The sequence below is a fragment of the Sitophilus oryzae genome, unplaced genomic scaffold, assembly GCF_002938485.1.
Source record: "Sitophilus oryzae breed Bouriz unplaced genomic scaffold, Soryzae_2.0 scaffold_404_pilon_pilon, whole genome shotgun sequence".
NCBI lineage: Eukaryota > Metazoa > Arthropoda > Insecta > Coleoptera > Curculionidae > Sitophilus > Sitophilus oryzae.
The window spans coordinates 93,997-114,987 of NW_022146979.1; the positions used below are offsets into that span (position 1 = coordinate 93,997).

A 20,991-nucleotide genomic window follows, 5' to 3' on the forward strand; every position below is an offset into this window, starting at 1 on the left:
AGACAAAATGTGCTGCCAACTGGAGAACAAATCGTGAACTTTTCGGGGCGGAGTCAAAAATATCGATTATTTTCGTTATTTTCCTCAGAGTAATGTAATAATATAGCCCCGGGTTTCTGCGAACTTTAATAGTGATCAGCTGATTAAGAAATTTAAACGAAACTTTTTTTTTATAATTTTATTGTAAATTGTGGATTATTTTTGCCTGTTATTTTAAGAATTCTAAACCGTATTAACAAAGAAATTATTATTTCGATATGTTGGTACATTATTTATAATAATTTATGATAATGCTAATGCTGTTAATTAATATTAAAAAAAAGTTACATACCTATTTTAATTTGATTTAATGCAGGTTTATAAAAGAATAATTTCATTCTTAGATTATTTTATTCTAAATCGAGTGCTTTATGACTTTTACGATATTTTTTTTGAAAACATAAGACTTTTTACATTTTTCATGCCAACTAATTGGAATGGTATTATTGGTATGAAAATTTGCCAAGAAAGAAAAGAATTGGCTATAACTTGTAATTTTTCGAAAAAAACATATTATACCTATATCGCTGACAGGCTTAAAAAATGGCGCTTTTTATGAAGTCATGACCAACTATGGTTTCCATTTAAAAAAACATAATGTTTGTGTCATATGTCAAAAATGACAGGCTTTAGAAAAAAAAAGAAAACACAAACTCATTAGGTATGTGATTATCTACAACTTTTATCTGAAAACTTTTTGTCTAAAATACCGTATGATCGAATAAAAACGGCGTCAGCGATGGCTACGAAATGCCGATCGATGATATTTCCCATATAATTTTACATATAAAATGACAGCGATCTTCATTTTATAGCCATCGTTGACGCCGTTTTTATTCGATCATACGGTAGATTATAATGGAATTAGAGACAAGTTTTAAAATAGCCAAAATTCGTTTTTTTTCGAAATATCTAGTAAGCCTTGAACTTCTCCGAAAAATCCGAAAGGCGCATATTTATGACCCCACAAAACTGCAAAAAATACCCAAATACCTTCACTTCACCTACTACTCATCTACAAAATAAACTAATCTAATCTCTTATAAAAACACTACACAACTACTTGTATTCTACACTGAAAAATTATCAAACTTACTAATTAATCAAACAAAAAGAAAAAATAACCAAATTATCCCTTCATCTACTACTTAACTACAAAATAATAAACTATAAAAACACTACTAAACTATTTCTGGTATTCTACACTAAACATTATAATTAAACTTAATAAAATTAATCTAATTTTACACTACAACCACTACAACTACAAAGAAATAAGAACATTTTTTAAAACTAAAAGAAACAGAACTTCGATACGTGCAACCAGTATAATAGATCAAGCGGACAAAGAATATAAAATACTTTAAAAATGTGCATTCAGAAAGAAAAAATATCTCGAAAATTATCTAAACAAACATTTTTTTTTCTTATCAGTGAAAAGCATCGGCCTCGTCGGCCTTGCGAAATTTGTCGGGTATTTACCTTAGACTAAAACTTCTAGACGGAGCAAGTCATTCATAAATCTACTACAACCGTGTTCCACTTAGCCTGCTTAGAATGGAATCACGGAGGTTAAAATATCAATGAAAAGCCTTGAGTGGGGATAAGAACTTGGGACAGCAAATTTGGCGCGGCGATACTGGCCGGACTAATCCAGTGGCGTACTAGTTTTCGCAATTTCCGAAATATGAATTTAATTAAATTAATATAAAATTAAAATCGATCTTTAAAAAATTGTGTTAGCTAGTATAAATCTCAAAATGTTATTTTTATTTTGATTTGCATTTATACAAGACGCCTTAAATTTAATAGCATAGCATTTTAAAATGTCTTTATTTTAGTAATTACCGATTTAACATAACATTTTTTTTTCAAATTAATTAATGCTTTATAAAATATTTTTTCATTATTTTATAATCCTAAAACTTTGAAACCAAATTAAAAATAAATTTAAATATCTTTTATGCATGATTTAAATCATGTTCAGTGAATCTTGATTAGCACATACCTTGTGTTTTTCAGAAGTGGTTCGCTCCTATAACTTTTTGATTTTTTCCAAATAAAAAAATGAAATTTTGTATGTTACTAAATGACATAAATCGGGATTGATTGTTTTCAATTACTTGTTTCACCGGAAATGATTTAAACTTTTGAATTTTAAATGGTGCCCTAGGAAATTTTTTTCACTTTATTTGATAAAAAATTACATCATGACCATAGCATTCTAGAGTGAAATTTAAAAAATACCAATAAAAAACAACTACAATATAAACAAGCAGGTTTAACTTTGACAATTAATGACAATCGACAGTAATTTTACAATAAGTTTTTACAAATTAGTTGAAGGGTTGTTTTTTACCCTAACTTTAAAACACCCTGTGCAATAATTTCAAGAGCAAATTTTCCTAAAACATTATTTTTTAGTGAGAACCCCCATCCTGAATATCATCAGTCATGTTAACACACGCCTTGGTTAATTTTTAAGAGCAAAATGAACTGGCCACAAACATTTTGCAATGTTTTCGATTATTATCGTTACTTTTTAATGTTATTCTTCATTCATCTACCCGAAGCCCCATCTCGGGATATTAAAATATAACATCACATGCAAATTGTTGGTGGCAATTTCATTTCGCTCTTAAAATTGAACCAAGGCATGTGTTGACATGAGTTAAAAACAAAATGCTCAGGAGACATGGTTCTGATCGAAAAATACTGTTTTACGAAAAGTCACTTACTAAATTATTGCACAGGATGTTTTAAAGCTAGCTTAAAAAACAGCCGTACAATTAACCCTGTATAATAAACCAAATACTGAAGTTAATAAAAAAGTGAATTTATTAATTAAAGTTGATATATAAAGTTTGCCAAGAAAATCATTAAAATAGGGCTAAAAGTAAAAGAAATATCACATTAAATTTGACGAAAAAATTATCCGTTGGGTTTTTATTACATGTGAGTGTATATTAAAAATATATTTAAAAAATACATAAACAGACACATACATAAAATATAAAATATAGGAATTATTAATATATTCGACTATAAGATGGGTATTTACTTTGTAGGAGCGAAAAAAAACGGGTATCCATGACACTTATCATTAATAATTGTTTTTGATCAGAAATTTTGAAGGCAACACCGACGCCTTTTTTTGCGATCATACGATTTTTACGCGAGCATTGCATTAGGCAACATAACAAAGAACAAAATGTAGGTATTTCCAATTTACAGATGATTTACATAGGGCCTACCTAAAGTACCTTTTTTTTGTCTGGGTAAATATTTTTCTTTGTTGTGGTTTATGATTATGATGCAATCTTCCTATCAAATTTCTCATGTAAATAACCATCAAGTTTAAAATAATTTATATTTTATATAGTATATAATTACTAAGTTCCAATGTGGTTAAATAATAATTTCTTTAATTCATCAATCTTGATTTAAAATGAAATGTAACGCTACTGTTTCGAAAGAATCACGTATTTTATGGTAGGTCAGTACTTGCCTGTGAAATGACACATCAGGATTTTTCGAACTATTTTTCTTGCAAACTTGGCACATATCAACCATGATTATACAATATTTATAATTTTTATATCGAATGTCACTTTTTAAAATAATAAATTCACTACTTTTCAGTCAGAAAACACAAAAACACCTACAACGAAATAATCGCAAACACACGTGCCGCCAGTTTACTACGTCCAGATAAGAATTCCAATGTTGCCACGTTGACTGAACTATTTTCTGCTGATTAGATTAAATTATTTATTTTTCTATTTTTATTTAAGAGAACTGTTGTTTTACTTGCTTTAATCACTTAGTAAATGCTTATTATATACCATATAATAATTTTTAAACGTAGCATCAATAAATTATATTTTATTAAATAACTTAAAGATAAGTATGTATAATGAATATTCCCTGTTATAACGATAAACTGCATGATATGGCACATTTGTCCCGCAAGACCATTAGACCGTATCTCATCGAAGGAGCCAAACAATGGATCGGCTCGCGCTCTCTATTGTCTTACTCTAAGGTATTTACAATGGTCGAATTGTATAATTACAAGCTTTTATAGCATATCTAATAGATAAAAAGTATCTGGTCGATTATTAACCAATTGGCACAGTCCGAAAACTATCGATTTTTATTTTCTCTGTTTTTATTGGTCGCTTCAAAATTCAGAGTGACAAAAAATATTTTTCTGTAGTAAAAGACCGTGAAATACGCCCTGCCATCTGGTGCTTTACATCCATAAACGTCTTAGGTTGAGCTACTTTAAAAATTCATATACAAGGGTAAAAGTTACTATAAGTGTTACATATTTTAATGGTAAAAAAGAGTCGATAAATTCATCAGGGACGCGCAAATGGTTTATCACTGCCATATTTTTCGAAAAAAAAACATATGCGCCACTGACTATTTTCTTTTGATATCAAAATTGTGTAGGCCGTTAAATGCAAATTAAAAGTTATCTCTTGATATTTTGTCGAATTCGGCCTCCTCGATGAGATAAACGCAATGTTATTAATCACAATTAATAAAATATAAACAAAAATTAAATTAATAAATTATATATTTTACCTAATTTATTATCAAATGTTATTACTATTAGTTATATTATTACTATTGGTCCAACCTACAGCAATTTCAAATAAAAAAATAATGGTGTTAAAAATATTACAAAAAACCTAATTTTAAAAAGTTTTAACATCCCGTAACTCTAAAACTATGCATTTCCATACCCATGTTTATAGAAACTTTTTTTCATAATTTTTGATGAGGAATCAATGAGTACTTATTTAAAACTTTCTCAAGATAATGATATTAAATTTTTTTTAAAGGTTGCTATTAGACTTAGATCAAGGCAAATAACGTAATAAAACTGCGTTTATCTCATCAAAGAGGCCGAAATCGACGAATTATTAAGAGTAAGAGACAACTTTTAATCGGCATTAAACTGCTTACACTATTTCGCTTACAAGAGAAAAAAGTCAGTGGCGTACATGTTTCTTTTTAGAAAAATATTCTAGTGATAACCCAACGTTCATGGTGAATATGTCGACACGTTTTTAGCTTTAAAATATGTGGCATTTATAGTAACTTTTACCCTCAAAATTTCGTTCGAATCACTAGAAGTACTTGGAAGAAAATAATAATAAATCGAAAAATTATTAAGATTTTAACACCCTGTAGCTACGAAACAAAGCAGAATCGGACCTATATTGATACGAAAAATAAATCTTATTTTTACGTGAGGAATCTGCCTACGAGAGATGGCACATGTTTTTTTTTAAACACCCTGTATAACAAGAGAGTTGTTTTAGGACATTTTAGATGTCGAAACGTATTTCTTTAACTTGACTGAAGCCAATCTGCATCCAGATAGGACACCGAGATGGACGAGACTTTATTCGCTGAAAGAAGCGTATTCTTTTCCGGATTTGTCACCAGAAAACTTTGATTGGTTAGCTAAAAATCTACCTAGGGATAGTTATTTGTTTGATATGTATTGGAGGTAAGCGAAAATAATATACAAAGCAAAGAGATTTTTTCAAATAATAACCTTTTCATTAAGTTTAAGAAAATATTTGTAGTTAAAGGTGATTCTTAGGATAAGTATGATAATGAAAGTCCAAAGATTTCATTCCCAATAGACACAAAATATCCATAATTTCCCGTTACATATACAGGGTGGCGCCTCTCATACGACGCGGAGGCTCCAAAAAGTACGGTAGTTTATATCGAAATGAAATTTTGGGAGTACATATAATAATACCTATGTAGGTTAATTGAAAGCATTTTATAAAAATACATATTATAGTTCTACAGGATGTCCCCAAAAAAGGTACGCATTAAACTTATGTTTTTTGTAATGGAACACCCAATATATTAATTGATTTTCGGATTCTAGGTAAAAAATAAGGCTGAATTTAATTATTACAGAAGCATATACCTAAAACGTAAGGATTTTGACGTAAGGATATTTCACACTTTGTGAAAATGAAGAATAAATTTTAAATTTCAATAACAGCTACCTAAATTGTAATTTACCCTGTATAGCCCGATATACGTATAGTAACAACAACTAGCTAGATGAAATCAAATGCTCAAAATGCTTCCTTTAAAATTATTCTCTTTTTAAAAGATATTTTCATGTTAAAAAGCACATGTGGAGTTCTACTTCGAAAATCAGCTATACTCATTTCTCTCATGTTGTTGACAATAGTTGGTCCCATTGGTTGGTCCAGTTTTGTAAACACTCTCTTTAACCTATCGGCATAAAAAAGCCCCAACATTTAAGTATTCCTTTAATGTAGTGTGCATTCACCAACTAATAGAATCATATCAATTCTCTCTGATACTCTGATGTAGGATAAGTTTCCAGTTTCGGGAAATTTCTGAGAATATTTTTTTGTTTTAGCTAACACAAAAGGAACTAGTTGTTAAAATTGATCTAATTAGGTATGTTAAAGTAACGTCAGACAGCCAACTAGATTTTATCAAATCTAGACTAATATATAAAATCGTTACCCAAGCAGCATTTGGACGTCGGGACAACGTTGTGTCACGCGACCAAACGTCGGGGCGCAACGTCGGCACAACCTCGTGCCAACCCTAGTCTGCACTAGCTTGGGGAATAATTTTTGGGTCGAAACGTTAGATACCGACGTTGGCTAGAAGCCTAATTTAGTACAAACTGCAACGTTGTTTAAAATCCTAATTCACAGAAATACAAAACTAATATGGCGTCTAAGTCGCGTTTTATCCTAAATTGGGATAATTATAGTAAAAATATTATTTTTATGATTTAGTTAGAGACATATGTCAGATGGCAGTGAAGGAAAACAAAACAAAAGTATTTAAGTGTGGAGGATGTTTGAAGATCATAATTATTCAAACACTTTAACCGACTCTGTAACTCGTTACCCCAGGCAAAAAAGTTAAACGCAAACAACTTTATTGATAAATGTATTGTTTCTACTTTGAAAAATACTAATGGGCCTTAAAATTAAAGAAGTTTTAAAAATTTTCTTGATTTTTTTTTAGTAAATTGAGAATAATTTATTCGCAGTCGAAAAAATTGTTTCCGCGTGTTTTTTAGGGTCAAATATTTCAAGTTAATGTATTCAAAAAGCAGGAATTGCTATTTTAGGAACGAAACATTTTCTTATTTAACAACATGGCGGCTTTCACTTTGTTGTTTTGGGAGATTAAGATGGAGTAGTTCGAGTAGTCGCATACTGGACTAATAAAGTCGCAGTTCAGCCTTAACAGGTAGTATACTAGTCGCAAGATTGCCTAATTTAGTCATCCTAGAGTCTAGCTTGTGCCGCCCTCTATAATCTAAATAAACGAGGGAGTGGATAAACTATCGGTAATATATGCCGATGTATATTTAAATTTAGTTTTATATGTACCTTTCTTATGTCCCATTTTAAATAAGTTTTTTTTATAAAAACAAAAACAGCACTGAACTGTCTGACTGAACAGAACAATGAAGTGAAAATTTAAGATTTAAGGTTATGGTTCAATACAGTTGCAAAAAGGTAGTGCCTCGACGTCCTACCAACGTAAGAATAAGGAAATCTAAACAACGTTGGAATAAGTAAAACAGACGACGTTTGCATAACGTTGGAATAGGTCCTGAAACTGACGTCGGAAAACTCTATATTATCCAACGTTGTAACTACGTTGTCCGAATCACCTAAAGATCACTTAAGCAAAAAAGGTTACAAGACAACGTTTATTCGACGTCGCAGAAGCTTCCTACTTTGCTGTAGTACTAGTCCAACGTCGGCACAACGTTATAAAAACGTTTAAATTTATTTTAATACCTAAGGTAGGGAGCTAACTATTTTTTGTAACTAATCCAACGTTGTGTTTAATAAACATGTGGTCGCAAGTCGTGAAAATGCTACTTGGGGGGATTTTTCGAAACTCGAACTCTAAGGGGGTAAAACTATCCCTCAAATATTAAAATATTTTTTATTTAAAAACCGGTGAGTTTTTCGGAAAAACTCTTAAACACGTATATTTTATTTTGTTGTTTTACATATTTTAAGATTTTTTATAAATTTATACAGGGTGTTGTGAGTAATCACGATTCCGCTTAAACTGCTTGACGTTTAAAGCTAATTTTTGGCAAATGGATTGACTGTGGGGTGTAGAGGTTCGATAAGGAGGGGTTTCTCGAATCTCAAATTCCAAGAGGGTGAAAACGCCCCTCAAATATTATATTTCTTATTTAAAAAAAGGTTAGTCTTTCGGGAAAACGTTTGGACAAGCATAATTTATTTGGTTTTTTACATATTTTGAAATTTTTTAAAAAATCATACAGGGTGTTCCAAAATGTTGGGTAATTTCTTAACCACAATTCTGCTTAAACTGTTTGACGTAAAAAGCTTATTTTTGGCAAACGGATTTTTCGAAAGTCAAATTCCAACGAGATGAAACTACCCCTCAAATATTACCAAGTTATATAATAATATCGCCATATTGTTTTTTCTCATGCTGACATAAATGTGAGAAAATTTTATCCAGTTTGTATATGTTAATGGAAATTCTTGCTTTGCTTTATCATCACCATTACAAATAATTAATTCGACGCGAATGAAGTCGTTGGTACACGCTAGTATATAATAAAGATTTACTGACACTAAATCATAAAAATAAAAATATCTAGGAAATTTTTTATTTTAGAGGTAGGCAACCTTAATAGTATTTTGAAGAGACATGAATTCTCCCTTGAATATGGGAATAATATACTGGGTGTTCCAATTAAAATAAAAGTGTAACTTGCTTTTAAAGGTGGCCAATGTTCAATATTAATTTTGTCTCACCCTGTACAACTTTTTGGGTCAAATTTTAATTTGATTTAAAGTAGGTACAACAGTTATTTTAACTACATATTAGGCTATACCGGGTAAATTCCAAAAATGTTCTTCATTTTTTGAAAATTTTAAATAAGTCAAAAACCTTACACTTATGTCATATACTTCTCTAATAAAATGCTCACCCATGGTACAAAGAAAACAAGGTATGATCGATAGCGGCTCCATTTTCGTTAAGTTTGCGCATACCACCTGTGACGTCATATGTCAAACAAAAAAATATCCATATTGTTCAATTGCCACTAATAAAAAAAGACCTAAAATAAGGAAGAATTAGGACATAACTCCAAAAGTTATGTTAAATCATGGAGCTTGACATTTGAAAAATTATTTTCACATTTATTATGTCATCTGTTTGACAATTTGAAATCGGCGCGCGGTGCTTGCCGACCAATGGTGCCGTTTATCACCTGTGACGTAATGACCAACCTGCGCAATATCATACCTTGTATTCTTTGTATCATGATGCTCACCTTTATTTTTGTCCTAGAATCCGTTAATATATTAATATATTAATATATAGGGTGTTCCATTACAAAAAGCACAACTTTGATAAGTAACTTTTTTGTGGACACCCTGTAGAACTCTCTATATTTTTAAAAAGTGCTCTAAATTAACCTACATACGCTTACAAAATTTCATTTCAATACAAACTATCGTTCTCCTTGGAGCCTCCGCGTCGTATGAGAAGCGCCACCCTGTACAGGGACATCATTTTAAGTGTCTCACTCGATTTATAATTTTCCTGTTTGGTATTTGAAGATAGTAGAAAGATTTCCTAATGTAATTTTTCGCGAGGATGCCGATTCTCTACACCAAAATTTTTTAAAACGTCAATTTTGACAGATACGACGCCATCTTGATTTTTTTTTAATGGAAACCCCCACATATTTTAGCATGATCCGGTAGACATATTTTAGCTAATTTCAAAAATATATAGCTTAGTATACTTTGCACTTACCGTTTTCGATATACAGTGGATTTAAAAATGAATTGTTCCAGAATCATTTTAAGTGTCTCACCCAATTTAAAATTTTCCTCTTTTCTATTTTAAGAGAGTAAAAAGATATTTTAATGTAATTTTTCGCGAGGATGCCGATTTTCTACATTAAAATTTTTTACAACGTCAATTTTGACAGATACGACGCCATCTTGATTTTTTTAAATGGAAACCCCCACATATTTTAGCATGGTCCGGTAGACATATTTTAGCTAATTTCAAAAATATATAGTTTAGTATACTTTGCACCATAGATAAAAGACTTATATTCTTTGCACTTACCGTTTTCGATATACAGTGGATTTAAAAATGAATTGTTCCAGAATCATTTTAAGTGTCTCACCCAATTTAAAATTTTCCTCTTTCCTATTTTAAGAGAGTAAAAAAATATTTTAATGTAATTTTTCGCGAGGATGCCGATTTTCTTCATTAAAATTTTTTACAACGTCAATTTTGACAGATACGACGCCATCTTGATTTTTTTTAAATGGAAACCCCCACATATTTTAGCATGGTCTGGTAGACATATTTTAGCTAATTTCAAAAATATATAGCTTAGTATACTTTGCACTTACCGTTTTTCGATATACAGTGGATTTAAAAATGAATTGTTCCAGAATCATTTTAAGTGTCTCACCCAATTTAAAATTTTCCTCTTTCCTATTTTAAGAGAGTAAAAAGATATTTTAATGTAATTTTCGCGAGGATGCCGATTTTCTACATTAAAATTTTTACAACGTCAATTTTGACAGATACGACGCCATCTTGATTTTTTTAAATGGAAACCCCACATATTTTAGCATGGTCTGGTAGACATATTTTAGCTAATTTCAAAAAAATATATAGTTTAGTATACTTTGCACTTACCGTTTTCGATATACAGTGGATTTAAAAATGAATTGTTCAGAATCATTTTAAGTGTCTCACCCAATTTAAAATTTTCCTCTTTCCTATTTTAAGAGAGTAAAAAGATATTTTAATGTAATTTTTCGCGAGGATGCCGATTTTCTACATTAAAATTTTTTACAACGTCAATTTTGACAGATACGACGCCATCTTGATTTTTTAAATGGAAACCCCACATATTTTAGCATGGTCTGGTAGACATATTTTAGCTAATTTCAAAAATATATAGCTTAGTATACTTTGCACTTACCGTTTTCGATATACAGTGGATTTAAAATGAATTGTTCCAGAATCATTTAAGTGTCTCACACAATTTAAAATTTTCCTCTTTCCTATTTTAAGAGAGAAAAAAGATATTTTAATGTAATTTTTCGCGAGGATGCCGATTTTCTACATTAAAATTTTTTACAACGTCAATTTTGACAGATACGACGCCATCTTGATTTTTTTTAAATGGAAACCCCCACATATTTTAGCATGGTCCGGTAGACATATTTTAGCTAATTTCAAAAATATATAGCTTAGTATACTTTGCACTTACCGTTTTCGCTATACAGTGGATTTAAAAATGAATTGTTCCAGAATCATTTTAAGTGTCTCACCCAATTTAAAATTTTCCTCTTTTCTATTTTAAGAGAATAAAAAGATATTTTAATGTAATTTTTCGCGAGGATGCAGATTTTCTACATTAAAATTTTTTACAACGTCAATTTTGACAGATACGACGCCATCTTGATTTTTTTTAAATGGAAACCCCCACATATTTTAGCATGGTCCGGTAGACATATTTTAGCTAATTTCAAAAATATATAGCTTAGTATACTTTGCACTTACCGTTTTCGATATACAGTGGATTTAAAAATGAATTGTTCCAGAATCATTTTAAGTGTCTCACCCAATTTAAAATTTTCCTCTTTCCTATTTTAAGAGAGTAAAAAGATATTTTAATGTAATTTTTCGCGAGGATGCCGATTTTCTACATTAAAATTTTTTACAACGTCAATTTTGACAGATACGACGCCATCTTGATTTTTTTTAAATGGAAACCCCCACATATTTTAGCATGGTCTGGTAGACATATTTTAGCTAATTTCAAAAATATATAGCTTAGTATACTTTGCACTTACCGTTTTCGATATACAGTGGATTTAAAAATGAATTGTTCCAGAATCATTTTAAGTGTCTCACACAATTTAAAATTTTCCTCTTTCCTATTTTAAGAGAGTAAAAAGATATTTTAATGTAATTTTTCGCGAGGATGCCGATTTTCTACATTAAAATTTTACAACGTCAATTTTGACAGATACGACGCCATCTTGATTTTTTTAAATGGGGAAACCCCCACATATTTAGCATGGTCCGGTAGACATATTTTAGCTAATTTCAAAATATATAGCTTAGTATACTTTGCACTTACCGTTTTCGCTATACAGTGGATTTAAAAATGAATTGTTCCAGAATCATTTTTAAGTGTCTCACCAATTTAAAATTTTTCCTCTTTTTCTATTTTAAGAGAATAAAAAGATATTTTAATGTAATTTTTCGCGAGGATGCAGATTTTCTACATTAAAATTTTTTACAACGTCAATTTTGACAGATACGACGCCATCTTGATTTTTTTTAAATGGAAACCCCCACATATTTTAGCATGGTCCGGTAGACATATTTTAGCTAATTTCAAAAATATATAGTTTAGTATACTTTGCACTTACCGTTTTCGATATACAGTGTATTTAAAAATGAATTGTTCCAGAATCATTTTAAGTGTTTCACCCAATTTAAACTTTTCCTCTTTTCTATTTTAAGATAGTAAAAAGATATTTCAATGTAATTTTTCGCGAGGATGCCGATTTTCTACATTAAAATTTTTTACAACGTCAATTTTGACAGATACGACGCCATCTTGATTTTTTTAAATGGAAACCCCCACATATTTTAGCATGGTCCGGTAGATATATTTTAGCTAATTTCAAAAATATATAGTTTAGTATACTTTCTCTTACCGTTTTCGATATACAGTGGATTTAAAAATGAATTGTTCAGAATCATTTTAAGTGTCTCACCCAATTTAAAATTTTCCTCTTTCCTATTTTAAGAGAGTAAAAAGATATTTTAATGTAATTTTTCGCGAGGATGCCGATTTTCTACATTAAAATTTTTTACAACGTCAATTTTGACAGATACGACGCCATCTTGATTTTTTTTAAATGGAAACCCCCACATATTTTAGTATGGTCCGGTAGACATATTTTAGCTAATTTCAAAAATATATAGCTTAGTATACTTTGCACTTACCGCTTTCGATATACAGTGGATTTAAAAATGAATTGTTCCAGAATCATTTTAAGTGTCTCACCCAATTTAAAATTTTCCTCTTTTCTATTTTAAGATAGTAAAAAGATATTTTAATGTATTTTTTCGCGAGGATGCCGATTTTCTACTTTAAAATTTTTTACAACGTCAATTTTGAAAGATACGACGCCATCTTCATTTTTTTTAAATGGAAACCACATCAAATTTTAACACCGCCCGATAGACAAATTTTAGCTAATTTCAAAAATATATAGTTTAGTATATTTTGCATTTACCGTTTTCTATATACAGGGGGTTGAAATCAAGAATTCCTCTAATTTTTATGTATTTGAATATGAATGCCATTCACTTACAACTGAGTGGCATTTTTATCCAAATGCATGAAATTTACGTAAATTGAGCTATCTTATGATAAATGAGCAGTTTAAAACAAAATTTTCATTTTTTTTATATACAGGGTGGTCCGAACTGTATTCCGGAAACTTCGGCAGCATACTCTGTAGATAAAAATAAGTAAAAAAGTTCGTATAAATATATGTCCTACAATACTTAGTTTCGGAGATACAGGGTGTAGAAGTTTCATTTTTATTTCGATTTTTTGCACATAATTTCTGAAGTAACGTAAATATTTGGCTGAATATTCGTGTCTGGGAGTTTTTTGACATGAGAAACTTGATTTTGATCTCAATATGACTCTTATTTGTAGGGAGCGCCACCTACATGTGTTTTAACTGTTTTGAAAAGTAATAACTTTTCGCCCAAACCTGTATAAAACTACTGAGTAAAAAAATATATATTTTCTTGACTTTTTACGTAAAAAATGTCTCTTGGTAAAAATCGCTACGAGCAACCGTTCTCAAGATATTTCGAATGGAAATAGTCAATACATATCATTATTGACAAAAAAATAAACACGTTGAGTAGATAGATATTTGGCTGAAATAATAAATGTGAGAAATTTTTATTTTTTTAAATTAATTATAAATTTTTCTGCGGAAAAATGATGATAAAACAGTTTCTGTTGAACTTTTGGCAAAAAAACATTTCAAGTTTATGATTTCAGACTAGTAACTATTTAGTCCACATGTTTAATATATGTCAATGATGACAGGTATTGATAATTTCGATTCCCAATATCTCGAGAACCATTACTCTTAACAATTTTTATCAACAGACCTTTTTTACGTAAAAATCATTATAAATGAATAATTTTTCACTCAGTAGTTTTATAGTACGTATACTCAGTAGTCCGGACGAAAAGTTATTACTCTTCAAAACAGTTAAAACACGTGTATGTGGCGCCCCCTAGAAATTGGATTTATATTGACATCAAAATCAAATTTCTCATATCAAAAATCTCCCAGAAACCAATTTTCATCACAGTATTAACGTTACTTCACAAATTATTTGGAAAAAATCGAAATAAAAATGATACTTCTACATCCTGTATCTCCGAAACTAAGCATGTTAGGACATTTATACGAACTTTTTTACTTATTTTTATCTGCAAAATATGCTGCCAAAGTTTCCGGAATCACCTCGTACGTAAAGGTCATATTGAAGAAGAATCAAAGTATAAAAAAATAAAAAAAATTAAGCGTAGTAATTGTCAAATTTCACATTTTCAAGAATTTTAAAATTCGAAAATTGTAAATTGGATGAGTCACTTAAAATAATTCTAAAGATTTCATTTTTAAATGCACTGTATATCGTAAACGGTAAGTGCAAAGTATACTAAGCTATATATTTTTGAAATTAGCTAAAATATGTCTGCCGGACCTTGCTAAAATATGTGGGGGTTTCCATTTAAAAAAAATCAAGATGGCGTCGTATCTGTCAAAATTGACGTTGTAAAAAATTTTAATGTAGAAAATCGGCATCCTCGCGAAAAATTACATTAAAATATCTTTTTACTATCTTAAAATAGAAAAGAGGAAAATTTTAAATTGGGTGAGACACTTAAAATGATTCTGGAACAATTCATTTTTAAATCCACTGTATATCGAAAACGGTAAGAGCAAAGTATACTAAACTATATATTTTTTGAAATTAGCTAAAATATGTCTACCGGACCATGCTAAAATATGTGGGGGTTTCCATTTTAAAAAAAATCAAGATGGCGTCGTGTCTGTCAAAATTGACGTTGTAAAAATTTTAATGTAGAAAATCGGCATCCTCGCGAAAAAATTACATTAAAATTTCTTTTACTATCTTTAAAATAGAAAAGAGGAAAATTTTAAATTGGGTGAGACACTTAAAATGATTCTGGAACAATTCATTCTTAAATCCACTGTATATCGAAAACGGTAAGTGCAAATTATACTAAGCTATATATTTTTGAAATTAGCTAAAATATGTCTACCGGACCATGCTAAAAAATATGTGGGGTTTCCATTTAAAAAATCAAGATGGCGTCGTATCTGTCAAAATTGACGTTGTAAAATTTTAATGTAGAAAATCGGCATCCTCGCGAAAAATTACATTAAAATATCTTTTACTCTCTTAAAATAGAAAAGAGAGAAAAATTTTAAATTAGATTCGAGACACTTAAAATGATTCTGGAACAATTCATTTTAAATCCACTGTATATCGAAAACGGTAGAGCAAAGTATACTAAACTATATATTTTTGAAATTAGCTAAAATATGTCTACCGGACCATGCTAAAAATATGTAAGGGGGTTTCCATTTAAAAAAAAAATCAAGATGGCGTCGTGTCTGTCAAAATTGACGTTGTAAAAAATTTTAATGTAGAAAATCGGCATCCTCGCGAAAAATTACATTAAACTATCTTTTTACTATCTTAAAATAGAAAAGAGAAAAATTTTAAATTGGGTGAGACACTTAAAATGATTCTGGAACAATTCATTTTTAAATCCACTGTATATCGAAAACGGTAAGAGCAAAGTATACTAAACTATATATTTTTGAAATTAGCTAAAATATGTCTACCGGACCATGCTAAAATATGTGGGGGTTTCCATTTAAAAAAAATCAAGATGGCGTCGTGTCTGTCAAAATTGACGTTGTAAAAAATTTTAATGTAGAAAATCGGCATCCTCGCGAAAAATTACATTAAAATATCTTTTTATTCTCTTAAAATAGAAAAGAGGAAAATTTTAAATTGGGTGAGACACTTAAAATGATTCTGGAACAATTCATTCTTGAATCCACTGTATATCGAAAACGGTAAGTGCAAAGTATACTAAGCTATATATTTTTGAAATTAGCTAAAATATGTCTACCGGACCATGCTAAAATATGTGGGGGTTTCCATTTAAAAAAAATCAAGATGGCGTCGTATCTGTCAAAATTGACGTAAAAAATTTTAATGTAGAAAATCGGCATCCTCGCGAAAAATTACATTAGAAAATCTTTCTATTATCTTTAAATAGCAAACAGGAAAATTATAAATCGAGTGAGACACTTAAAATGATGTCCCTGTACATGTTCAAAAAGATTATTGGCTATACTAGTTTTTACTAATTTTTGACTAGATCGAACAATGCACATACTTCCCCTGCACAGAGACTAATAGTCTCTAGAGTATACAGGCTCCTGAACCAGGCCGTCGCGTCGGGCATCTGTAGATCCTATAAAAAAGAACTTAGCAATTTTGTTTAAGTACATACCTAAAGTATGTGCTAGGACCTATTGCATGAACATATTTTAACTCCTACAGGATTGCTAAAAAAAACAGCGGCGAACCTTCCATTGATGCGGGTGATGCGTCGCATCCCTTCAAAATATTGGAATACGTTTTTATTTAAAAAAGTCACTGAGATCTCCTAGAATAAATTAAAATTCTCAGTAAATTTATTCAAATAATTAAATTCAATTTTTAATTATTTAATGTGTGTATTGGTCGAGCTTTATAGATAACGCTAAGACCTTCGCTAAACAATAAAAAATCTCTCGACAGTGCAATGATGTGAATGTCCTCGTCACATCTTGAACCCCGCCGAACGTGAGCCGAGGTCAGCAAACTTTTAGGTCGCGATTCGCGATTACGTCTCCCGTTTGCTGTTTTAGTCGATGGGTGATGCGGTTTCATAAAGACATCTCGTTCACGGTATAAAATAAAAGACATCGTCAAGATGAACGATTCGATAGTAGAGAGTTTGCTTTCTTCTTTCTTCTCCTTCATTTGACGAAAATGTAATAAAGTTTTCGCAAATATGCATACCAGAAGAATTATTGATCTTAATTTTAAAATTTAAAATCGTATACAGCTTTGTTTTTAATTCTGAAAAGTAATGTACAGGGTGTTAACAACCTTTCTTTTTATAGCATGCATAATTAAATATCTCTAAATATCTCATAAATCAAAGCTTTTAGACATATTAAACCCTTATATATAATAAAGGCCTTATTTTATGTCCTAGAATCCAAAAATGAAATAAAATACCGGATGTGTGTTCCATAAGAAAAAATATAACTTTGGTATGGATCTTAGTTCTGACATACCCTGTACATTTGAAAATAATTTTAAATGATGCACCTTGTCTTCCTACATATACCCATAAAATATTTTGTTTCTACATCTTTCTGTTTTTGTATAATTAACCGAGGCGAATGAGGTGCGCCACCCTGTATAAATGAATATTTATTTATTTATTCGTGTCAGAAACATCATCAAGATTACATTTCATATACATGAAAAAAAAAAAAAAAAAAAAAAAATATTATTTTTTTGTATAAATGAATGAAAAAAAAATATTTTCAGCTTTTTTTAATATTATAATAATCTCCAATGCGCGCTGAAATAAAAACTATGCTAGGTACTTACGATAGTTGGACTGTACTTTTTTTTACGGCATTATAAATAGGAAATAGGTATCGTAATCTTAGATCATACAGGATGATCAAAATTCGCCAGACTTTCTAAAATATTAAATAATTTTTAATTAAATACGTTTTTTAAATTTTATTTTTTTTTAATTAAAAAAAACACCCTGTATACTATTTTTTTGTTAGATGGCAAATTAGAAAATTAACATTTCTTGTATTTAAAATGTTTTTTAAAAATGAACATTTAAATGTTCATTTTTTAATCATGCATCTAAAAAAAACAATATACAGGCGTGTTCAATTATTATTTAAAAAAGACGACAAATTATTTGAATATCTATTTAAGAAAATTTGACGTAGTATGAACGCCCTGTATGATTTAAGATGTATGATTTAAGCAACCAACAATAGTAAATTCCTAGTATAGTTTTGATTCCAGCGCATTTCTTGAGTGTTTTTTATTTTTTTTTAAAGGCTAAAAAATATATATTTTCTATTTATTTATTAATATTTCTGAAAATATCAAAACATATTTAATAATATCTTAGGATAAGGTAAAATAATCAGAAGGGAAGTCAAAAATACAATAATATACGGTGTGTTCCACCAGAGACTAACCTGTTCTACTTAAAAACTTATACAGAGTGTCCCAGAAATAAGCGCAAGTATTTTAACTGGCAGTATAGTTCAACCCCAGAAACACGCCTATGAGTTTTTTTTCACGAAAAAAAAATTTGAAAATGCGAAATTTTTTGAAAAATATTTTGGAATTTTTTTTTAGTTTTTAGTTAAAAAACATAATTTCTTGATAATATGGCTACATAGGTATTAGATTAAATTTAGAAGAAAGAAAATCCAGAAAAGATCCAGTGGTTCTCAAAATTTTAGCCAAAATATTTTTTTTTTGGAAATTTTCAAAGTAAAATAACTCCGTTATTTTGGACTTATTTGAAAAACGATAAAAAGAAAATATGTTTCTTTTCTCGAGATCTACCACCCCTTGCACTATTGAGATCTACCAATAATGCACTTATTTCTGGGACCCCCTGTATAGATTCACTCACTCTTTTTTGAGTTACGTTGTAGGAGTTAAAATATTTTGCTAAAATATATCCAAGTATGAAATTTAGATTTGCTTATTACAAGTGCTCAGTTTTCTAACTTTTTTATTATAGGAGCTACAAACAGCCCGACGCGACGGGACGCACTGTTGCAAATTTATATAATTTTTATAACAAATGTAAGAAACTTCTATTTTTCATTATTTTCCATAACAAAATTGTTATTTTGTCCCCTTTATATTTCTTTTCTTTTATTAATCCTCCACATTTTAAATTATTATTATAAAATGTAAAGCAGCATTTAACAGCATTATATTGAGAAGTGTGATATTGCATATGCAACCAACAATACAAAAAAGGAATTTAAAATTTAAATGGCCATTATTTTTAAAATTATTTCCTGTCTCGCGGCCACTAAAATTTAAACAAGATCGGCCAAGGCCTAAAAAATCAGTTTTTTTGTTAAAGATAATGTATTGTAAACCTCTAGAACAAGCATAATATTATTAATTTGTCTTAAAATTAATAAGAATTAACAAAATTTATTCAGAATAAATTGATATAAAACTTAAAAACATATTAGATTTGTGTATTTCAGGTTCTATGTTAGAAATGGAGATGCCTCATTAAAGGAAGGATGTAATAATGAATGTAGAAAAAAACTTATAGAGAGCATTACAACAACAGAACCTTTTTAGACACAATAAAGTTTTTTTTTGTTCTTGTGTACCCTTATTATCTACCCTAATCACCCCCCCCCCCAAAAAAAAAGAAAACAAGCTACAAACAATTTACAGGATTTAATAACTTATTAAAATAAATATTTACACTGAACAACTTACACGGGTTCAAAAACAACAGGCTTAACTGCTAGTAATTCTTCTTTGCTTAAACCATCTAACATATTCACCTATAATTTGAATAAAATAAAAAAATTACCACGTGACTTAAAACAATTTTACTTACATGTTTCCTAACATAGAGAACTAATTCTTCTAAGTGATGGGGAGAGGCAGTATTCTTTTGATAGATACGTCTCCATATTGCACCGGCTAAAACAGTATCGTCAGAATTTACACCTTCATCATAAGCTAACAAAGCTGCTTGAAGTTGTTCTGACAACTGCATAAGAGTGTTTCTAGTGCCCGATACACTTGGAGTCTAAAATTAACAATTACTTTTACAAATCAGTACTTGCATACAATAATCCATTTTGACTTTTTATAGTATTATTCAATTACCCCAACTCGTTTTATTCTTTGAGTTACATCGCTCCAAAGGGCTTCTATCATTCCATTTCTTATAGCTTCACCATCAACTTCATCAGCCATTGCTCTTACTGACACCATCCATATATGGAGTTCGGTCAAAACAAACCAGGAATAGAATGTATCTGGAATATCGTACTTCTCAAAGAATTCCAAATAGTTTATTTTGTCTACAATGGCTTCATAGATTAAATAACCAGATGCTTTCGCTCTCTAAAATGTGGAAAAAAGGATCATCTTGTATACCAAAATTGATTCAACAAGAAAATAGCTACCAGAGTGTTTATCTTGAAAAACGGAATTTTTTTAAGGAACTTTTGAATAGCACTTTCTTCATTAGGGACACTTTTAACGTCACATGTAGATGTGAACCTAGTGTTTTGGGAAATTATATCATTTTTTACAGGAAGATTATCTCTGCTTATAGAAGTTAGAGTGTTCAAAAAGGCAGTTTGTTTTGAATATTTCAAGATGCAAAAACGTGACTAAAAAAAACTATTACTTTAATAGTATTAATTAATTAATGAAAACTTACGCCTCCGTGTCGTAGACTGCATAAACTACGCGTTAAATTCATATTTAAACAAAATATTATATCATATTTCTTTAAAAATAGTAATTTAAAAGTAAAAAATCTAAATTATAACCTTTTCATACTTGATTGTGAAACACAGACTTGAAATTTGAAATCTGTCAAAAAATTTGATACCC

The 20,991-nt window shown here is 29.8% G+C and overlaps 2 protein-coding genes across 2 annotated transcripts in view; one reads left to right on the forward strand and one right to left on the reverse strand.

Moving 5' to 3' along the window:
* The window catches only part of LOC115885628 (sphingomyelin phosphodiesterase-like), a 43,386-nt gene extending 23,649 nt beyond the window's left edge, over window positions 1-19,737 (forward strand). The window contains exons 7-8 of the mRNA XM_030904597.1: window positions 5,376-5,566; window positions 19,611-19,737. Of these exons, the coding sequence (XP_030760457.1) occupies window positions 5,376-5,566; window positions 19,611-19,710 (291 nt within the window). The 3' untranslated portion in view covers window positions 19,711-19,737. The remainder of the gene's footprint in view (window positions 1-5,375; window positions 5,567-19,610) is intronic.
* Window positions 19,738-19,796: 59 nt separating this feature from the next.
* On the reverse strand, window positions 19,797-20,967 carry LOC115885630 (ubiquinol-cytochrome-c reductase complex assembly factor 1). Its single transcript, XM_030904598.1, has 5 exons — window positions 20,816-20,967; window positions 20,556-20,765; window positions 20,254-20,493; window positions 19,979-20,173; window positions 19,797-19,922 (listed from the first exon to the last, which is right to left on the reverse strand). Exons 1-5 carry the CDS (start codon window positions 20,855-20,857, stop codon window positions 19,851-19,853), a joined length of 759 nt encoding a protein of 252 aa, XP_030760458.1. The 5' UTR covers window positions 20,858-20,967; the 3' UTR covers window positions 19,797-19,850.
* Between the last annotated feature and the right edge of the window lie 24 nt (window positions 20,968-20,991).